Source organism: Pelodiscus sinensis, chromosome 29 (genome assembly GCF_052426305.1).
Source record: "Pelodiscus sinensis isolate ZL-2025 chromosome 29, ASM5242630v1, whole genome shotgun sequence".
Classification (NCBI taxonomy): domain Eukaryota; kingdom Metazoa; phylum Chordata; order Testudines; family Trionychidae; genus Pelodiscus; species Pelodiscus sinensis.
The window spans coordinates 7,391,191-7,413,392 of NC_143080.1; the positions used below are offsets into that span (position 1 = coordinate 7,391,191).

The 22,202-nt window shown below is 55.1% G+C and overlaps 1 protein-coding gene across 1 annotated transcript; it reads left to right on the top strand.

The window, feature by feature from the left end:
• The first annotated feature begins 5,702 nt into the window (after nucleotides 1-5,702).
• LOC102464074 (amine oxidase [copper-containing] 3) lies at nucleotides 5,703-17,231 on the top strand. The gene is made up of 4 exons (XM_006125695.5): nucleotides 5,703-7,347; nucleotides 11,053-11,338; nucleotides 14,109-14,238; nucleotides 16,324-17,231. Exons 1-4 carry the CDS (start codon nucleotides 5,778-5,780, stop codon nucleotides 16,606-16,608), a joined length of 2,271 nt encoding a protein of 756 aa, XP_006125757.3. The 5' UTR covers nucleotides 5,703-5,777; the 3' UTR covers nucleotides 16,609-17,231.
• Nucleotides 17,232-22,202: the final 4,971 nt, after the last annotated feature.

A 22,202-nucleotide genomic window follows, 5' to 3' on the forward strand; every position in this document is an offset into this window, starting at 1 on the left:
AGGGGGCTGGCTTTTGGATTGCTTCCGATGCCTGGCGGAGACCGACTTGGGCTGCTGAACCTGTTGTGCGCTGCCTGCTCTGCTTAGAGCAACCTGAAACTCTCCCTCAGATGGGGCAGGGGGAGGTGGGCTGTTCACCAAGGGCAGGGTGGGGCATTAGATGGCTTCAAAAAGGAATTAACTAGCTGAAAGAAACCTGCAGGGGGTGTGAATTCTCCCGTTGGTGGGCTGGGCTGCATGGAACAGGACCCGCACTCTGAACTCGGTAATAAATACACATTGCTGGTAGTAAGAAGAGGGCACTTTCTGAGTTAGATGAGACCTAAAAGCACAGCCGTTAGCCCCTGTGCTTCTTAAAGACCCCAGGTCGGAGTGTGAGCACATGAATATTGGCCCTTTGAAAGCAATGCAGGTTTCTTAGACGCATAGAGCTGGAAGAAACCTCAGGAGTCATCAAGTCCAGTCCCCTGCCCAAGACAGGACCGATCCCAACTAAATCAACCCAGCCAGGGCTTTGTCAAGTTGAGACTTGAAAACCTCCAGGGATGGAGAGTCCACCCCCTCCCTAGGGAACCCATCCCAGTGCTTCCCCACCCTCCTCGGGAAATAGTTTTTCCTAATATCCAACCTAGATCTCCCCCACTGTAACTTGAGCCCATTGCTCCTTGTTCTGCCATCCCTCACTACTGAGAACAGCCTCTCTCCAGCCTCTTTGGAACCCCCCTTCAGGAAGTTGAAGGCTGCTCTCAAATCCCCCCTCGCTCTTCTGGGGTATGTCTACACTACAAAGTTAATTTGAACTAACAGCCTGTTAGTTCGAATTAACTTTAATAGGGGCTACACATACAAACTGCTAGCTCGAATTTAAACCGAACTAGCGGAGTGCTTAATTCGAACTAGGTAAGCCTCATTCTAGGAGTAGTAAGGCCTAGTTTGAATTAAGGGCTGTGTAGCCACTTAATTCAAACTAGTTGGAGTCTAGCCCTTCCCAGGTTGCCCTGGTGGCCACTCTGGGCCAAACCAGGGAAACTCTTCTGCCCCCTCCTGGCCCCGGAGCCCTTAAAGGGGCACAGTCTGGCTACGGTGCTTGTGCCAGTTGCAAGCCCTCCAGCACCCAGTCAGCAGACCCTGCACCTGGCAGGGCATGAGCCAGCCACCCGCTGCCACCCAGCCCTTCGCCTCTTCCCAGGACCAGGCTGGCAGCTCCCAGGAGCCTGCCTGGGGCCGTAAAAGATGGGCACCCGCCTGGTCTAGTGCGGAGATCGTGGACCTCATCGAGGTTTGGGGGGAAGCCTCCAACGTCCACGATCTCTGCACTAGGCACAGGAATGTGGCTGTCTAGGGCAGGATAGCTGCCAGCCTGGCCACCAAAGGCCACATGCGAACCCAGGAGCAGGTTTGCATGAAAATCAAGTTGTTCCAGTGAGACCCCTGACCCTGAGCTTAGAACATAAGAACGTGAGAACGGCCGTACTGGGTCAGACCAAAGGTCCATCTAGCCCAGTAGCCTGTCTGTCGACAGCGGCCAACACCAGGTACCCCGGAGGTGGATGGACCGAAGACAATGATCAAGCGATTTGTCTCGTGCCATCCCTCTCCAGCCTCTGACAAACAGAGGCCAGGGACACTGTTCCTACCCCCTGGCTAATAGCACTCCATGGACCCAACCTCCATGAATTTATCTAACTTCTCTTTAAACTCTTTAGTTCTAGCCTTCACAGCCTCATGTGGCAAGGAGTTCCACAGGTTGACTATGTGCTGTGTGAAGAAGAACTTTCGCTTATTAGTTTTAAACCCGCTGCCCATTAATTTCATTTGGTGTCCTCTAGTTCTTCTATTATGGGAACTAATGAAGAACTTCTCTTTATTCACCCTCTCCACCCCACTCATGATTTTATAGACCTCTATCATATCCCCCCTCAGTCTCCTCTTTTCTAAGCTGAAAAGTCCCAGTCGCTTTAGCCTCTCTTCATATGGGACCTGTTCCAAACCCCTGATCATTTTAGTTGCCTTTTTCTGAACCCTTTCCAAGGCCAAAATATCTTTTTTGAGGTGAGGAGACCACATCTGTACACAGTACTGAAGATACAGCGTACCATAGTTTTATACTTCCCCTCCTCCTCCTTCCCCTGGCTTCCCCCTTCCAGCTCCCTCCTCCCAGGTTTCCCCCTCATCTCTCCCACCCTCTCTCTTCCCCACTCCCACCTCCTTTTCTCAGTCTCCCCAGAGGTTAATCCCAGCCCCCAGTTTTGTTAAATACAGAGTTTCTATTTTTGAACACACATGTCCTTTATTTTTTACATCAGGAAGTGGGGCTAGGGAGGGGTAAGTGGAAGGAGGTGTGGGAGGTATGGGGCACGAGCCCCCGATGGGGAGGACTGGGGTGGCTCTGCAGGCTTCTCGGGGTGGAAGCTCTCCTGCAGGGCCTCCTGGACCCTGACAGCCCCCCGATTGACCCCCCGGATGGCAGCCTGTGGCAAGTGCAGCTGGGCTGATGGCCGAGTGCTGTGATGTGCCGAGTGTGGGCACTCAGGGCACTCCAAGCCAGGACTGCTTTGCAAGCGGGGCACCCCTGAGAACTGTCTGTCCGGGGCGGGGGTCGGGTCCCTTTAAGCACAGCCCTCGACTAGCCTGAGACAGCAGCTCCACACACTAAGTCCTAATCTGATGCCCTGCCGACACTGGTTCCAGCCAGCCTTAACTTTGGTTCAGGGTCCACTCAATGTGGACATGCTATTTCGAATTAGCAAAATGCTAATTCAAATTAGTTTTTAGGTCTAGATGCACTAGTTCGAATTAGCTTATTTCGAATTAGTGCTGTAGTGTAGACATACCCCTGCAGACTAAACCAACCCAAATCCCTCAGTCTGTCCTCATGTGCTCCACCCCCCAATCATTTTGGTTGCCCCCCGCTGGACCCTCTCCAATGCGTCCACATCCTTTCCATAGAGGAGGTGCCCAGAACTGGACACAATACTCCAGATGTGGCCTTGCCAGAGCCGAATAAAGGGGCATAATCACTTCTTCCACACTTTGCTCTTGGAAACGGTCTACTGTGTGGGGCTGGGCCCTTTCCTGAGAACTTTATCAGACGCTTTCAGATGCTTCGGCTGGAGACGTGCCATTGAAGTAGAGAGGATCAAGCCACGGGCTCTGCACTGGGAGTAGCAGCACTTGGACAACAAATCCTGCCCAGGTTGGCTGCAGCCGTCCCTGCGACGGGCTGTTGGTGAGCGTGGACGGGTTGTGTTTCGAGAGAGCTAAGCCGATGACCCGCCAGTAAAAGCCAAAGAACAAATCCCCGGCCTTTGCGTTCAGGCCGCTTTGCAGCTCCCTGCGTCCAAGGGGGCTGTGGCATTGATCCACTCCCCATCAAGCACTCTGTGTCCCTCAGGAAAGCGCCGATGCTGCAGCCCGTGCCGGGCCTGAGACCGCTCGCAGATGTCCTGTCGCTGCGTCTCTTGGCCAGGGCTCGTCTCAAGGCTGCTGTGTTTGTGCTGCTCCTGTATGGTCTCCTCCCTGGGCTGGCGTTGCTTGGTGTGATCCTGGTGGGTTCTATGGAACGTAAGATGCGCCTTGCTGGGGTAGCCATCGGCACAACGCGCCTGCCCTCGCCGCCGCGCTAGACTCCAGCTGCCACGGCGCCAGAAATCAGTGAATGAGGTGCCAGAAATGAGGGGAGCCTGGCTTCACAGCGGCAGAGAAGGCTGCTGGGGCCCAAGGATGGGGGGCGTTGCCAGAGTCACTCTTGTCTGCCAGAAGCAGCACGGGCGAAATGTTTCTCCACAGGGCAGGAAGACAGGCCCAAGGCCAAGGCGGGGGAAGCTGCAGTGGAAGAAGTAGAGGAAGGGGCCTGCCCCCAGCAGGAAAGAGGAGGGGTAGGGAGGAAGGGGTGTGTGTGTGAGGCAAGACTGGCAACAGGAATGGAAACTCTCAGACTCTTGGTTTCCTGGCATGAAAAGCAGCTGAGATTCCTGGGCTCGTGCGTCCCAACTCTCTGCTCTCTGCAGAGCGAGGGGCACCGAATCCCGGCCTAGCCAGCACCTTCTGACACCTGGGCCTTTCAGGAGGGTTGGGGAGACCAAGGAAAACTAACCTAATAGGAGTGTGGCGGAGGCACGCTACCCTGGAGCTAGCGGGAATCCCAGCAGGCCAGGGAAAAGGCAGCAAGGCAGTTCAGAAATGTCTTTTCTCTGAGCTTGCCCAGCCAGTACCACTCCGGTCACCAGTGTGCGGCCAGGCAGCCAGGAGGAGCACGGGGTGAAACTCGGGGTCCCTAGTGCGCTAACCCTGGTGCTGCCTTTCCTAGGCCTTGCAGCAAGTCCCACCTGCCTGCCGGCCGCACTCAGGCTACTAAAGACCTGGAGCTGTCTCACGGGAGTGTAATTGATGGCTGTGCAGGGGCATGAGGCTGGCGCTCATTAGTCATTGTGATCTGGGTGCTGAGACCAAGGTCCTGTATAGGAGCTGGCTGGGGCCGCCACATCCCTTTGGCTGTTCCAGGTGGGTACGTCCCTCCATACAGGAACCTCTGCTAGCGGTCACCTTGGGAGCCAGCCCTCGCTGCAAGGACGCATGGGTAGAGGGAAGGAGCCTCAGAAATTAGGGGAACTCTGAAATTCTAAGGGGTGGCAGGGAAATCCCCACTCGTGCCAGCTGGTTGTGTGCCCACCCCTGTCCCCCAATCGCCTCCCAGCTCTTCAGGGGAACCTCAGCGAACATGCTGTGAGCATTGATCAGTCGCTGGCCCTGCGGCACCGGGAGTTTCCCTAGTGTGTTGTTCTGGGAGGACCACAGCATGCAGGAGGAGCTGAGCGCGAAGGCCTGGCCTCTCTGGTCCCCATCTCCTCCCCCTGTCCTCACCCCCTGGATTCTGGTGCTAGCCGCAATTTGGGGGTTGGTTTGTGTGGGGCTGCCTCGCGGCGTGAAACCAGCCAGCTGCGAGGGGCTGGCTCGCCCGCCTCCCCGCTAGCCCACGCGGGCTCTCTGCATGGGAGCCTCGCAGCGATGGGAACCCCTGGCTTTGCGGGGGAGGAAATGGAGGCCGTGTCTGTGCTGCAGCTGTAGGAACCCCGTGCAAATCCGAGCGTAGGCACCTGCCTGGCACAAAGTACTGCCGGCCCTGGCGACAGCTGGTTTCTCTTTCTTAGAGGACTGCACCGTTGTCACCGCCCGTTCCCCTTGGGTAGGCGAGTGCGTTAAAATCCAAATCCCCCCGTGCCTGGCTCCTTCTGTCTCATTTGCTGGGCCCCACACTTCTAGTCTGTGTCCCAAGCAAGCGCTGGGACCCACAGACGAGATGAAACCCTTTTCAGAGGCGACCATACAACCGCCCTGCTTCCCGGGGCGATGGGAGAGCAAATCCACCAGCAGCCACACGGAGAGAGCAGCACCAGGACCAGCCCGAGGTCGGGGAGCCGGGAGGAAAGGGGGGAATATCTCCAGCCTTTTGCAGATTAGGGTTTACCCTCCCCACACTCGTGCGGAGTGCCTGGATCACAACTGTTCCAGGCAGCCTCTGGAAATTGGTCTGAACACCCAAGTCATGGTGCCTGCTCTTTGGTGCATGGGTTCTGGTGCCAGGCACAGCACGCTGGACGGGCTGATAGCCACGAGCTGCCCTTTCTAGTCCCCCCCAGTCCAGATCTCCTCCCACCTCCCCTTCGCATCTCATGTTTCCTGTACTTAACCCGTCCAGCTGGTGCTGACACGGGCTGACTGCAGCTGGGAGCTCCCTTCCCCTCCGACGCCTCGCGGTCTCCTCTGGCAGGAGCAACATGAACCTGAAAACGGTCGTCATCCTCCTGGTTCTGGCTCTCGCCACAATATTCGCGCTACTCGGGGTGCTGCTGACCCGAGGAGGGAAGCCAGCCAGCTGCAAGTCCCAGCCCCCGAGCAGCCAGGGGGGAGAGCACGGGGACCAGAGCCTGGTCTTCGCCGATCTGACGCCAGAAGAAATGGTGGAAGTGGTGACGTATCTCCACGACAACCTCGGGGTACCCTTGGTGGATGCCTATGATGCAAACCCCTCTGATAACTGCATTTACTACGTCGACGTGCAGCTGCCCCCCAAGGCCGAGGTGCTGGCCTTCTTGGATCACAAGGGCAGCCGACCGGCCCGGCAGGCGCTGGCAGTGGTGTACTTCGGAAACCAATTAGATCCGAATATCACGGAGTACGTGGTGGGTCCCCTGCCCCGGCCGACGGCTCACCGGGACGTCACGGTGCAGAAATACGGCGGGAAGCTGCCGTACCACCGCCGGCCGGTGCTGGGTAAGGAGTACGAGCAGATTGGAACCTTCCTGCAGAAGGAGGCGTTCTCCACGGCCCCTTCCTTCCTGAGCCGAGTATTCAACTACGATGGGACCAATTTTGCATCCCTAACCTCAGCCCCGCGGGGGTTCCGGTCCGGAGACCGCAGCACCTGGTTCGCTCTGTTCCACAACGTCAGCGGCTTCTTCCTGCACCCGGTGGGGCTGGAGGTGCTGGTCGATCACAGTCGGCTGGATGCCTCCCAGTGGAGGGTGAACCGAGTGTTCTACAACGGCCAGTACTATGTGGACTTTGCACAGCTGGAGAGCGAGTTCCAGCAGGGCCGCATCAAAGCGGAGGCCGTGAAGAAAGCCCCACCCGACGGGGGATTCTCTTCCTTGCAGTCCCGAGCCACCCCCGCGGCTCCGTCCCCCCTGCAGTACGAGCCGCAGGGGCCCCGGTACAGCGTGCGGAACAACCACGTCGCCTCCCAGCTCTGGAGCTTTGCCTTCGGGGTGAACGTCAACACGGGGATGCGTCTGTTTGACATCCGATTTCAGGGGCAGAGGTTGGTCTATGAGATCAGCGTCCAGGAGGCCATATCAGTCTACGGGTCCAACAGTCCCACAGGGATGATCACCAGGTACATGGATGGGAGCTTTGGCATCGGGAGATTCACTTACTCGTTAGTCCGGGGGGTCGATTGCCCCTACTCGGCCACCTACCTGGACACGCACTACTTAATAGAGAGCCGGACGCCCGCAACGCACAAGAACTCCGTCTGCATCTTCGAGCAGAACACGGGGACCCCGCTGCGGCGCCATTACTCCAACCTGTACTCGCTGTACTACGGGGGGCTGAGCCTCTCCGCCCTGGTCATTCGCTCCATTGCCACCCTGGGCAACTACGACTACGTTTGGGATTTTCTCTTCTACCAGAACGGGGCCATCGAGGCCAAGGTCCACGCCACGGGGTTCATGACTTCGTCCTTCCTCCACGGCGACGGCCTGGACTACGGCAACCGGGTCGGGGCTCACACGCTGGGGACGATCCACACCCACGCCATCCATTATAAAGTGGACCTGGACCTTGGAGGTAGGTCTCGGCGGCACTTTCCTTTCCTGTTTTGGGCCCCCGCCTGTTGGTGCTGTAGCCCCCGGATCAATTGAGATTTGCTAAATGGGGTTACTACGGGGCGAGATTCCCAATACTACGGGGCGAGAATCCGGATTTCCCGAGTCCGGCATTGTTGGGGCGGCCCCGTGGGGCCAGGAGCGTTGCCAGACTCAGGCAGGGGGAGCGTAGGAGTCCCAGGCTGCATGGGGCTGCTGAGGAAAGATCCTGGTGGCAGGGGGGCTGCTGGGCAGAGCGTGGAGCCCTCCCAGGCGGCGGCAGAGCCGTGGGGAAAAAGCAGAGCCCTGGGTGGCCACAGAGCTGCAGGGAGAAGGGGCAGGGGAGGAAGCGCAGAGCCCCAGGTGGCAGCAAGCAGCCAGGAGGAAACATGGAGATCCCAGTGTATTGACCTCCCTGGTCCGGCCAGTTCCCTGGGACGGGACCACTCGGGTGCCGGACCAGGGAGGTTCAACTTGTAGCAATGTGTGAAGTGCTACTTTTCCTTCCTCTGGTCTAGGAAAGAGCTGCCAGGTGTCTTGCCCATCAGTGGCATCCGATTTCAGGGGAGATCAGTGTCCAGGAGGCGATGTCGGTGTACGGCTCCAGGAGGGCCGACAACCAAGTCCCTGGATGGAAGCTTTGGCTTTGGGACATTCCCTTACCCGTTAGTCCGGGGGAGGAGGTCTATTTCTCCTCCTCGGCCACCTCCCTAGATGTGCCCTCTCTGGCGTCCTCAGTCGGGTTATGGTGAGGAAGAGAATCCAAGCCACGCTGGGGAACACGGGTCGTTCCACAGCGGAGGGAAATTAACGCTAAGTCACCTCTGTTTGTTAAAACCAAACCCGATAAACTGGGAAGAGCTCTAGAGACAACCACTGAGTTTAAATTTCTCTTTTTAGTTTCTAAGCCAATAAGGGGACACCCCAGAGTTGCCCCATTCTCATTCCTGCTCTTTGTGCATGGGCTTCCCGGTGGAGCTGTCTGCTCTCAGCTCTCTGGACTTCCAACTGTGTGGGGGACTGAGCCAGAGCGGCTGGAGGGCTGCAGGAAAATGTTGTTTATCCCTTAAGATGAAAGCGACCAAAAGCGCCGGCTTGGATAAGACCCCGGGTCTTGAACTCCCAGCTGTGGCTCTTTGGTTTCCTTGCCCTCCCGGGTCTGGCAATTCAGAACTCTCTGTTTCCAAAAATCTCGGTGGTTTCCCACTGTATTGTGAAAAGTCTCCGAGGGGTTGCGGTGTTAGTCTGTACCCTCAAAAGTAATGAATGGTCCTGGGGCACCTTAGAGACGAACACAAATCTATGTGCAGAATCCTGAGCTACCACAGGTGGAACCCGCTTCAGCTGATGTGTGGGGCTGTGTTTGCCTGTTCCTCTACTCGGCTACCCCCAGAGCAGTGTTGAGAAAGAGAAGTCAGGAGGCAAGTGTGCGTGCGAGGGAGGTTGTTTGTAGCCGAGATGGCTCCTCCATCCTCCTCCCTTCTCTCGCTCTGGTCCCCTCTTCAGCTCTAGGCACCAGGAGGCATTTTGAATAGACGCGGGGCAGCAGATGTACCAAACCCACACTGAAAGATGCCATGGAATGTGGATCGATACTGTGGGCGGGTGTTCCCTCTAATTTTTTTTCCATCTGTGTGTGGAATAAATTTTGTTTTGCGCGCCCTGGCATGTGCAGATGTGCACCACCAGTAGCAACACACGCTGGTGGCTGTGGGCACTCTGCTAATCAGCTGGGCAGCACCCGGATCTCTCCCATGCAGCTGCTCAAGTGCTCAGCTCACAGGGAACGCTGCTGCGAGCTGGGAGAGCGACAGGACCGCCTGCCAGAGCAACGCCGTCCTAGCTGCTGCAGGAGACGTTGCCAACCCAAGAGTGAGCCGGGGTGGGTGTGTGGATGTCACTGTAAAGAGCAGTGTCCCCTTCCCTTCTGGATGAAATGGGAGGTCATGCCCCGGGATCATCCTCCCCTCTGTGTTCCAGCTGGAGCGTGCAGGAAAAACCGTGCAGTGGCACAAGCCAACCTGAGAGAGAGCTTAAAAGGTGCTCCGCCCATTGCGTCCTGTTACAAGACCCTTCCACATTGATGGGCTGTTTAGATCCCTCCCCTGCCACCTGTATTCCAATACCCACCATCCCCTGACGCCGTGAGAGGAAGGCGGGTATCCATCCACGGACACCTCCGGCTGGGGTCTGCTCATGTACCTAGGGCTGACTGGCATGGACCGGCCCCCACGGCCTGTGGCTGTCCCATTCAGCCAGCAGAGAGCAGCATTGGAGCAACCAAACGTAACCCCCGCCACAGAGGATCAGTTTCTAGCAATCAGAAGAATCTTGCCTCTCATCTTCCAGCCCTGAAGCGTCTGGATGAGGGGATGGATTGCACCTCAGCGGGTGACGCTAAGCTAGGGGGAGAGGTAGATACTTCAGGGGGGCCAGAGTGACCTAGACAAATTAGAAGATTGGGCCAAAAGAAATCTGAACAAGAACAAGTGCAGAGTCTTGCACTTAGGACGGAGGATTCCCAGGTGCTGTTACAGGCTGGGGACCAACTGACTAAGCAGCAGAAAAAGACCTGGGGATTCCAGGGGCTGAGAAGCTGGAGATGAGTCAACAGGGCGCAATTGTAGCCAAGAAGGCTAACGGCGTATTGGGCTGCAGTAGGAGGAGCCTTGCCAGCAGATCTAGGGAAGTGATTATTCCACTTTCATTGGCCCTAGTGTGGCCACATCTGGAGTATTGCATCCGGTTCTGGGGCCCCCATTGCAGAAAGGACGTGGGTCCATTGGGGGGAGCCCAGCGAAAGGCAACAAACATGATTACGAGGCTGGAGCACATGACTTACGAGGAGAGGCTGAGGGATTTGGGCTTGTTTAGTCTGCGGAAGAGAAGAGTGAGGGGGGATTTGAGAGCAGCCTTCAACTCCCTGAAGGGAGGTTCCAAAGAGGCTGGAGAGAGGCTGTTCTCAGTGGTGGCGGATGGCAGAACAAGGAGCAATGGGCTCAAGTTGCGGTGGGGGAGGTCTAGGTTGGATATTAGGGAAAACGCTTTCTCTAGGAGGGTGGAGAAGCGCTGGGAGGGGTGGAATCTCCATCCCTAGAGGTTTCTAAGTCCCGGCTTGACCAAGCCCTGGCTGGGAGGATTGAGTTGGGGTTGATCCTGCTTTGGGCAGGGGGCTGGACTCCATGACTCCCGAGGTCTCTGCCAGCCCTGGGATTCCATGCAGAGCCCAGGAGTCCACATACTGAGCAACTGAGGTTGCTGGGGCTCTGCCATCGGCGTCGGGTCTCTCCCCTAGCCCTCACCTCCAGCGGGTTTGAGTTCCTGCCTTGTGATGTGCGGCTCGCTCCATGGAAGCTGCCGGAGCCTTTCCTGAGCTGTGCCCAGGTCCTGCCTTGGTCCTTCTGCTGTGAGATTCATCTGGCGGGAGCTGACGACAGCGGGGGCTGGGGAGGGAGTTCTCTGCCGGAAGTGGGGCTCACTCCCCCAGGCCCTGCTGCCGCTTTCTGCAGGGGGCACAGGACCCTATGGGCTAGGTGGGGTGTGAACATGGCCACTGCACGGACACGCTTACCCTCCAGGTTAGCACATGCGGTGGGGCATTCAACCCCCTTGGTGTTCATGTGGAATGCAGGGCTGCCGAGGAAGTCCAGGAAGGGTTTTCTCAGAGGCATTTTTCTTTGCTTTTTAGGGACGGCAAACAGGCTAGTGGCCCACGACATGGCCTTCGAGTCTGTGCAGGTACCTTGGAGCCCGGAGCACCAGATCCACCGGCCTCGGCTCACCAAAAGAGTCCTGCACACAGAGGACGAGGCTGCATTCCCGCTCCATTCCACGATGCCCAGATACGTCTACTTTGCAGCCAACAGTGAAAACAAGTGGGGTCACCAGCGCGGCTACAGGATCCAGATCATTAGCTTCACTGGGGACCATATGCCGGAAGCCAGCCCCATGGAGCGATCCATCAGCTGGGAGAGGTAGGCAGCTTTCCTCTAGAATATACCATGTAGCTCATGATGATGCATAAGGCACTTGTGGGGGTCCAGGGGCTGCATGGTTCAGGCACCGCTAGAAAGCTCTTGAAAACTATAATAAAAGGGTGTCACATTCCCTCTTACCAGTCGGCGGGAGCTAGGCTCTGTCAGCTGTTTGCCGACTCCTTGCAGTTTAAAGCCACGGCTCTGTGGCAACCTGGATTTGAATTCTCTGCTTCATACTGTCCCCCCACTTCTCCCAACGCTCCTGAACTGTGGACTGACGCACCCTCTGGTTTCGCAGTCCTGCCTCGCCCTGGGCCACAGATCAGCCAGTGCTTCTCAGTCTGTACCCACCATTCCAGTCCTGGTCACCCCCACCCCCATTCTGCTGATAGAATCCTAGGGCTGGAAGAGACTTCAGGAGGGCATCAAGTCCAGCCCCCTGCCCAAACCAGGACCAATCCCAATGAAATCAACCCGGCCAGGGCTTTGTCAAGCCGAGACTTAAACACCTCTAGGGATGGAGATTCCACCCCCTCCCTAGGGAACCCATCCCAGTGCTTCCCCACCCTCCTAGGGAAAAAGTTTTTCCTAATATCCAACCTAGACCTCCCGCACTGTAACTTGAAACCGTTGCTCCTTGTTCTGTCACCTGTCACCACTGAGAACAGCCTCTCTCCATCCTCTTTGGAACCCCCCTTCAGGGAGTTGAAGGCTGCTCTCAAATCCCCCCTCGCTCTTCTCTTCTGTACCTCACTGACTCCTGGCTGTTGCAGTCTCTGGCTTTGTCTTAGTTAGATCCTGCCAGGTGGGCTGAATTTTGCGACAATAGGTTTGTGAGGTGCACATTAGGGTCAGAGAAGCCTGCGATGGAAAAGACCCATTGCATTATCTAGCCCAGGGGTGGCCAACGCATTACAGACGAAGAGCCAAAATAGTGGATACAGGGCAAAGAGCTGAGGGGAAAAAGTTGTGGAGCAAAAGCAAAAAAACAAAAATGGGGCCCCTTTCAGAGCTGCGTGTGGCCCAAGCAGGCTTCCGTCGGCCACAGCGTCAGATCTCGGAAAAGGAAAAAAAGTCAAAGCAGGGCACCGAAGTAGAGCCACGGGTACAGGAGCCGAGCCACGGATGCAGGAGCCGCAATTTTTTCTTTGAAGAAGGGTTGGCTACCCCTGCTCTAGCCCATGCCGCCCTCCTCCCAGACAGGTGCGGTCAATGTGGCATGATCCCGAGGCAGGTTAAACCTCTCTAGTCTGGCACCATCAGGATCTGACCGATGCTGAACCAGAGAATTTGCCAAACTACAAGAGGTGAATATTGTCTAGGACCGTGGTCCCCAACACGGTGCCCGCGGGTGCCATGGCGCCCACGGGGGCATTTGCATGCACCCGCCAAGTGCTCGGGGCTGGCCTGGCCCCCGGGCACATGGCGCACGGGCACTTGTGGGGGGGAGCGCCGGCCCCGGCCCCGGGTGCACGGTGCTTGGCGGGGGGGAGCGCCGGCCCTGGGCGCGTGGCACTTGAGGGTGGGGGCGCCGGCCCCGGGCGCGCAAGTGTCCCCGCCCCCTGGCGCCCGGCGGGTGAACGGCCACGCCCCCTGGTGCCCGACAACCTCAGAAGGTTGGGGACCACTGGTCTAGGAGCTTTACCAACACTTCCCCTGCTTACTGGGCTCTTAGAAGCATTTAGGGGTAAATTAGAGCTAAACAGAACAGAACACTGAGAGCCAGGCCTGGTGGCTGTAAACAAACTTTATGGGACCCTGGGAAACTTGGCCACACCCAGGATAAGTGAAAAAACTTAAAAACCAGCACCTTAGAGACTAACAAAAATGTAGATGCTGGACATCCGGCCAACTAAAATCATGCCAAGGGATAATTGGGCAACAAAATGGCAAATTACATTTATCAACATTAAATTTCAAGTAATTCACATTGGGAAAAAATTAATCCCAATGCTATACAGAAAATGATGGGGTCTAATTTAGCTACAACTACACGAGAGAGAGATCTTGGGGTCATTCTGGAGAGTTCTCTGAAAACATGCCACTGTGCAGCGGCAGTCAAAAAAGCAAATAGAATGTTAGGAATAATTGAAAAAGGGATAGAGACTAAGAAAGAGAACATCTTATTGCTTCCATATAAATCCATGGAACACCCACATCTTGAATACTGCATACAGATGTGCTCATCTTATCTCAAAGATACGTTGGCATTGGAAAAGGTTCAGAAAAGGTCAACAAAAATTGTTAGGCGTTTGGGTCCTATATGAAGAGAGATTAAAAAGACTGGGACTTTTCAGCTTAGAAAAGAGGAAACTAAGGGGGGATAGGATAGAGGTCTATAAAATCAAGACTGGTGTAGAAAAAGTGAACAAGGGAAAGTTATTTACTTGTTCCCATAATGTAAGCACTAAGGGTCACCAAATGAAATGAATAGGTAGCAAATTTAAAACAAACAAAAGGAAGTTTTTCTTCACGCAGCACATAGTTAACCTGTGGAACTCCTTGCCAGAAGATGTTGTGAAGACCAGGACTTTAACAGGGTTCAAAAAAGAACCCTCATGGAGGTTAGGTCCATCAATGCTTATTAGCCAGGATGGGTAGGAATGGTGTCCCTAGCCCCTGTCAGAGTCTGGGAATGGGTGACAGGAGAGGGATCACTTGAAGAGTGCCGGACAAGAGAGGTTCAACCTGTAGTGGTATATTTCTCCCAAGCTGGTTTGAAAAGCCCCTGTATCGCGTGGCTGCCTTCTCTCTTTCCCCTCATTAGGTACAAACTGGCCGTCACCAAACGAAAAGAGGAGGAACCAACAAGTAGCAGCATCTACAACCAGAACGACCCCTGGACACCCACGGTGGCCTTTGCTGACTTCATAAACAATGAGACCATCGTAAACGAGGTGAGTTGGATTTGACTGGGGCCTTGTAGTACCGTGGGCTGAGTCTCAGAGCTAGCTACAGCCCTGAGCCCACCGAGAAACCCCATTCTTTTGCTCAGGGTTCAGACGGACATTGCTAGAGGGACACTCGGTTTCTCCAGGGCGACGGTAAAACCTCAGGAAAAGAGAAATAACTCACTGTGCTCACTGCCTCCTCTCCCCACCTGCTTGTTCTTTGCCCCCCGTGAGGTCCCTGCAACCGAGTCGCTGTGCGGAGCGAAGGAGCAGAGCTGGTCGGGACAGTCTGAAAAAATCTGAAATTCCAACAAATCGGTAGAGGGGGAAAGTGTCAGTGACCCGGGGCAGGCTCACTGCCATGGTGCCTCCATGGTAGCCTGGGGGTTAGCTTTTGTCTGCTCGCTGGACGCCTCCCTCTGGCTGGGGTCTCCGCGTGTCCTCGCTTCCCCGTTAGTCTGGACCCACGTCACTCGTGGGACTGCAGTTTCCTCTTCAGGACACGGCCCTCCAGCAGTGCCAGCACCAATGTCTTGCGACCCCTTTCCGGGGGCGATTTATCAGTCTCTGTACTCCAGGGTCCTCTCCTCCCAGGGAACACCAAGTTACCGTAGACCCTCCTTGCCTCAGTGACCCACGGCCAGTCTTCCTCGAGCCCCGGGCCAGCTTTAGACCGATTCGCCTGATTCCCCTGAATTGGGCCCCGTGCCTAAAAGGGCCCCGTGCCCTAAAGCAAGAGGGCCCCACACCCTAAATCCGGAAGTGTGCTGGCATGCTGGGAGTGCTGCGGGAGGGGGCGTTGGCCCCGCAGGAGTGCAGCGGCGTCTGTGCGCCGCAGGAGAGGTGAGTCGGCCCCTGGGTTTGGTGGGAAAGCGGGACTCTGCCTTGTAGCTGGGAATTTAAAGGGGCTGTGACTTTTTTTTTTTGGTTCAACCAAAATTTGTGTGTGGTTTGGTCAACAAAAAATCCTGGCTGCCGGAGCCCTGTCGAAACGGTTCGAATTGGGCCCCGCACTTCCTAAAGCCAGCCCTGTTTGAACCCCTGCCTCAGGGGCAAACTGCAGTCTGTAATGGTCGCTCATCACTGGGTGCGAACCTGTTGCCTTGGCCTACCCTGTCTTTGCAGCCCTCCTGCACTCGGGTCTGGCTTCGGGCCCTGTAGTCTGGGAGCTTGACTGGCCAGAGCTTCCCCTGCTCTTCCTGCTTTCCCCAACAAGGCTCTACCTCCAGGAAGCCTCCTGCTTCCCAGGCAGCCAGGTCTCTCCTGCCAGAGTGAGTCGTCTTCTCTCCCTCCAGGAGCCCTTCTTGAGATAGACCCCAGTTGGGCCCTAATTAGCAATAACCACCTCAGACCTAGCTCATAGGGTTGCCAGATGGCTTAGCCAAAAACACCGGGGCCTTGTAGGACCAATACCATTGTCAGGGTTATTTTTGTTCTTAATTTATTTTTAAAATTCCAGATTGTCCCTAATTCTGCTGGCCATAGAGTTTATGTTCTGTCCTTTAGCTTCCCTTATTGATTTCCTGCAATTCCTCCCTCCCCCCCCCCAAAAAAAACACGGGGGAAAAAATTCTGTTGAGAAAAAAGAAAGGGGGGGAGACCACATTTGTAGCCGCATGACCCCTTTCAGAAATGCCTTTGAGGCTTTTTGGCCCTAACAGGCGGCTGGTGGCTGTCTTGTCTTCCTGCTCCGGGCCAGACAGCTCCCCTGCGGAACCAGGTAAGCACCTGGGATTTTCACCTCCTGTCCAGGAAAAAAAATCAGAAAATATCGGACATTTTAGGTGTCTGGTATTTTCTGGATTTTTTTACCGGACAGGAGGTGAAAATTCCAGACTGTCTGTGTCAATACTGAATATCTGGCAACCGTACTCGCTCAGGGCTGGGTTTTGCCCTTCGAGGGCCAGTGCAGGGCAGATGCCCTGTCACAGTCAGGACAATGTTTCCGTTGTCCAAGCCACTCTCCTAGCCCGACACTGCTAGACTTTGGCCCAGGTACTGTCCTCAGACACTGGTCTGCCCCAGGATATAATCCCAAAAGGATGTTTTCCTGAAATAACCCAATTATGTGGTTCTGTCTCTCTTCCCCAGGACTTGGTAGCCTGGATCACAACCGGTTTCCTTCACATCCCACATGCGGAAGATATTCCCAACACGGTGACAGTGGGAAACGGAGTCAGCGTTCTCCTGAGACCCTACAATTATTATGACATGGATCCGTCCATCTACTCCCCTGACAGCGTCTTTTTCAACAGCAAGCAGGACGCCAGCGCGTGTGAAGTCAACCACCTGGCTTGCCTGCCCCAAAGCGCCTCATGCTCTCCGGCCCTCCCTCCATTCACCTACGAGGGGTTCCAGAATCTGACGAGACTGTAAGAGTCCCGGGCGGCAGGGTCTTTGTGCAGTAGACGGAAGGAATTGGATGCACCGGGGTCCTCCCTCTGCCCAGAAGATCCATTTGCATCAATGGAAATCTGTCTTAAAACTGTTTTCTAGTGACTGTGTATCTTTTGGTTAAGGAACACCACCTTTATAATTGCTTATGAGGGCTGCATCTAAGAGTTATGAGCTGCTGCGACTTTATGGGGTAGAAGAAATGAATCTGAGCGACTACTTTGCCCCAAAAACCCTACTTCAATAATCGAGATGCGTCTGCAAGGCCATCTGCTAATTGCATAGCTTATTATATCATAACTTCCCTATTACAAGGGGCTGTATCTTTATGGGGAAACATAACATGCTCTGTGCACTGCCAGTTGGAATGCGCATTCGTCTTTTTTAGAATCGCATGCTCTCCAGCTCATCGGAGGAAGCGGGTTTTGCCCACGGAAGCTCGTGGTACCAGATATGTTGTTGTTAGCCTCTCAGGTGCCACAGGACTGCTCGCTATGTTTAAATCCAGCGTGCCACATGGAGGGAGGCAGGTAGGAGAGCGAATGCTGTTCCTCCGATAACAGTAATAAATATTGTCTCGTGGCTTGTTTGGGGAAAATAATGAATCCAAGTGATCTCAAATGCCTTATTCTTAAAACTGTCGCAGCTGGGTTGTGCTACCTGTGTCCAGGGAGGCGAACAGGGCTAAGAGTCTAAGCATAAAAACATGGGGGTAGTCATATTGGCTCAGACCAAGGGTCTGGCTAGTTTAGTATGGGGGGAGGGATAGCTCAGTGGTTTGAGCATTAGCCTGTTAAACCCAGGGTTTTGAGCATTAGCCTGTTAAACCCAGGGTTTTCCATTCTTGAGGGGGGCCATTTAGGGATCTGGGGCAAATCTGTCAGGGATGATACTTGGTCTTGCCATTGAGGGTAGGGGACTGGACGCAGTGACCTCTCAAGGTCCTGTTCAGCTCTATGAGATAGATAGATCTCCATTTATTATATTATTATCCTGTTTGCCAAGGTAACCGTTCAGAGGGAGTGACCAGAAGAGGCAATCACTGAAGGTGCGTCTACATTACACCCTAAACTCCAAATAAGATCCGCAATTTGTGCTGCACAAATGGTGTCTCTTATTTCGATTTTATTTCAAAAGAGCTTATTTTGAAATTTGGCGCGTCTACACAGCGCCGAATTTCGAAATAAAGCTCTACTTTGAGCCATCCCTTATCCCTCCTGCAACGAGGGTTATCAGGGGGCGAAGTAGCGTTCCTGTTGTTTCGAAAAACATTTCGAAATAACGGGCAGCTTGTGTCGACGCAGGGCAGCTATTTTGGGATACTGGAGATATCCCGAAACAGCCTTGCAGTGTAGACGTACCCTGAGTGATCTGTTCCCTGTTGGCCAATCCCAACTTCTGGCAATCAGAGACTCATGGACACCCAGAACATGGGCTTATATCCTTAACCGTCTTGTGTAGCAGCCATTGATGGATCCATGCTCTGTGGACTTATTTGATTCTTTTTTTAGTTCTTTTTTTTATTCTTTTTTCTAGTTTTGGCCTTGACAACATCCCCTGGAAACGAATCCCGCAGGCTATGGGTGCACTGCCATTGTTTATAAATCAGCTTTAAACACATGGGCTGTGTCTAGACTGGCAAAATCATCTGCTTTTGCGGAAAAACTTGCCAGCTGTCTACACTGGCCGCTTGAATTTCCGCAAAAGCACTGACGATCTCATGTAAGATTGTCAGTGCTTTTGCGGAAATACTATGCTGCTCCCGTTCGGGCAAAAGTCTTTTTCCGAAAAACTTTTGCACAAAAGGGCCAGTGTAGACAGCAGAGATTTGTTTTCCGCAAAAAAGCCCCGATCACGAAAATGGCGATCGGGGCTTTTTTGCGGAAAAGCGCATCTAGATTGGCCACGGTCACTTTTCTGCAAAAAGTGCTTTTGCGGAAAAGCGTCCTGCCAATCTAGACGTGCTTTTCCAAAAATGCTTTTAATGGAAAACTTTTCCGTTAAAAGCATTTCTGGAAAATCATGCCAGTGTAGACGTAGCCATGTTCTGGCCCGAAGCTTTGGCCAAATCCCAGCCTTGAGAAAGCACAAGCTGGACAGCAGCCGGGAGGTCTCCCCGAGGTTGGTCAGAGATGAGTGCCTTTCAAGGACATCAGCTATCTAGAGGCCTGGGGCTGTGCCTGAGTCTGATCTGGCTGCTGTGAGCTAAGACCAAGTCTACACTGGGGAGAAAGTCGACCTAAGAGACGCAACTCCAGCTACAAGAATAGCATAACTGGAGTCGGCAAACCTTAGGTTGAATTTCCGCCATGTTCCCACTGCGGGAGCTCTTCCCTCACCCCTCGCGACCCGGAGGAGTGCCGGAGTTGATGGGGGCACCATCAGTGGTCAAGCTGGCAGGTCAACTAGACTCTCGTTCACCTACGATGGGTTCCGAAATCTGATGAGCCCGTAAGCGTCACAGGCTGCAGGGTCTTTGTGCAGTAGAAGGAAGGAATCGGATGCTCCAGAGTCATCACGCTGCCCAGATCTGTCTCAAAACTGGCTCTCGAGGCTCTGCTCCCTCACAGGCCTTGGGGACGGTGATCTCCGGTAAATACGCGTGTGAGCGCAGGCTGCAAGAGGGCTGAGCAGCAGCAGAATGACAGTTGGCTGTTTACTCCGGGGTGGGAACCATGAGCCACATTACAGCCCGCCAGCCGGGGTGGGGAGACACGGGATCTGTTAAATAGTTGAACGAATGGGACACTTAGCTCTGAAAGGTGCTGGGTAGGATCAGACTGGGGGAGGGGCCAGCCAGGCCAACAGCTGATGAGACCATGACCGGCAGGCCACTGGTGACGCGGGCAGGGCATTAAGTTTATCCCTCCCTGGTCCCAAGAGAGGACCCTCCTTCCCAAGATCTGGGGCCCACCACTATCCAAGGAGGAAGCTGGATTTTCAGAGCAGCTGGGGTTTGACGGGCTGGCGAGGCTCCAGCCCCGGATGAATTTGTGCCTGCAGAAGAAGCACCGGAAGGGCGTTGGCCAACCTCTTCCCAGGGAGCCCTGTCTTTGGGGGGAGGGGAAGGCAGTGCCACCCTGGAGGGCAGTGCAGGAGGAGCCCAGCTCTAGTCTGTGGCCTGGGAGGTTAGACAGCAGGTGGGGCGGCACCTCCCACTTGCCCTGGTGTGGCTTCCCACAGCCACTGCTGTTAGAAACTGACACCAAGCCCGGTTCATTCCTACAGCGCCAGCCCCATGTGGGGCAACGGTGTGTGTGGAGGGATGGGCGTGGTGGGATGGTGTATAGTAGGCTGGGGAAAGCTGGGCTGGGTGTGGGGTAACGGGGTGCAGGCCTGGGGGTGGTGAGCTGGTGTATATTAGCTTGGGGGTAACTGGGCTGGGTGTAGGGTGACGGGGTGCTGGGCTGGGGTGCAAGGCTGGGCATGGTGAGCTGGTGTATAGTAGCTTAGGGGTAGCTGGGCTGGGTGTAGGTTAACGGGGTGCAGGCCTGGGGGTGGTGAGCTGGTGTATAGTAGCTTGGGGGTAGCTGGGCTGGGTGTAGGGTGACGGGGTGCTGGGCTGGAGTGCAAGGCTGGGCATGGTGAGCTGGTGTATAGTAGCTTAGGGGTAGCTGGGCTGGGTGTAGGTTAACGGGGTGCAGGCCTGGGGGTGTTGAGCTGGGGCAGAGTAGCTCAGGGGTAGTGGGAGATGCTGGGCTTTGGGGGTGCTGGGCTGATGGGGAAGCAGGGCAGTGGCTGTGAGGTTAGTGTTACTCCCCCTCATGTCTCAGCCACTCTGGGGTGGGGGCTGGGGCAGCGAGACGGGAGGCAGAGGCTGCTTGCTTGACAGATGCCCCCACAGCCCAGGAGCCAGGAGGAGGCGCTTGCAGGCCAGGGCCCGTCATGAGATGTGCCAGGTGCGGCTGGCGCAAACACCTGCTTCCCACAGCCAGGTGATGGCACTGCCTCATCTGGCTCACTGTGGCAGGGCTTCTCCCTGTGTCCAGCCTGTCCTAGTCCGTCCCTCGTTGTCCTGGGGTCACCACTGGCCCCTGGATACCTGCCTCGCAACAAGCGTCCCCAGCCAGGGCCTGTCCCCGCTGTCTGCCAAGGGTGCAGGGCTGCAGGTGCAGATTTTGGCTGCGTCCCAAGGCAGGGCCTTCTGCTGAGGAGAGGGAAGAGGCCGGAGTTAGAGCCGCGAGAGCCCAGTAGGCTGCTGACCCGAGGAGATGGGCATTTTGTCTGCTGGCCCTGCTGCACTGTGAGTGAGACCACTAGGATGAGGCGGCATGGGAGGCGTGAATTTGAAAACGAGTCTGAGGCTGGGAACGGGGCTCTTGGGAAGGGAAGGGGCAGAGATGGCCGCTTGGACGTCTCCTCCGCCACCACAAGGGCTGGTCTCAGCCCCCTCCTGTTCTGCAAGACGTGGGGTCTTAACCAATCGGGGTGCAGTTTCCACCCCACCTCGAGTCCAGACCATCTCTTGTCCCTGGTCTGCAGGGGCAGCAGCCCTCAGGCTGGGGCCAGAGATCGGCACCTGGGTCAGCCCTGCTCGTGGGGCGGAAATGCTTTGGTTGGGGCGGCTTGCCGGATTCAGAGACAACGCCGCATGGTCACCTCGAGCAACACACCCAGAGCTGGAGGCTCTCCAAGCATTGGGGGGAAAGGAACTTTTGACCTTAAAAGAGGAAGGGCGGGAGAGCTGGGAAGAGAGGAAAATCCTAGGCTACATCTACACTGCACAGTTATTTCGGAATAAGCTATTCTGGAATAGTTATCCCAAAATAGCTTATTTTGAAACAGCACGGCTATACTGCAGAGAAGCCTCAAAACGAGTCCGAGGCAGGCTTCCCTAATGTAGACGGGCTCCCTGGATTCAGAGCCCCAAGAGGAGTAACTTAGAATGGCCCCGGTGAGGGGCTATTTCGAAATAGCAGCAGTGGAGCGTCTACACACGCCTGATTTCGAAATAGCTCTTTTGGAATAGGCCTTATTCTTCATACAACGAGGCTACGTCTACACTGGCATGAATTTCCGAAAATGCTTTTAACGGAAAAGTTTTCCGTTAAAAGCATTTTTGGAAAAGCACGTCTAGATTGGCAGGATGCTTTTCCGCAAAAGCACTTTTTGCGGAAAAGCGTCCATGGCCAATCTAGACGCGGTTTTCCGCAAAAAAGCCCCAATTGCCATTTTTGCAATCGGGGCTTTTTTGCGGAAAACAGTACTATGCTGTCGACACTGGCCCTTTCGCTCAAAAGTCTTTTGGAAAAAGACTTTTGCCCGAACGGGAGCAGCATAGTATTTCCGGAAAAGCACTGATGATTTTACAGGAGATCGTCAGTGTTTTTCTGGAAATTCATGCGGCCAGTGTAGACAGCTGGCAAGTTTTTCTGCAAAATCACATGATTTTGCGGAAAAACTTGCCAGTCTAGACACAGCCCGAGGGTTACAGAAGTCGGAATAAGCCGTCCGTTATTTCGAAATTATTTGGCTGTGTCGCCACTCGCATAGTTATTTCGGAATAACTTGGCTGTGTGGACACACCCCTAATTTCCTAAATTGCAGGAGAGAAAGCAGCAGGTGGCAGGGGTGGG

Coding starts and splice junctions, on each gene's coding strand:
- LOC102464074 (XM_006125695.5), top strand. CDS start 5,778: ATGAACCTGAAAACGGTCGTCATCCTCCTGGTTCTGGCTCTCGCCACA. Junction 7,348..11,052: donor AGTGGACCTGGACCTTGGAG/GTAGGTCTCGGC, acceptor TTTGCTTTTTAG/GGACGGCAAACAGGCTAGTG. Junction 14,239..16,323: donor ATGAGACCATCGTAAACGAG/GTGAGTTGGATT, acceptor TCTCTTCCCCAG/GACTTGGTAGCCTGGATCAC.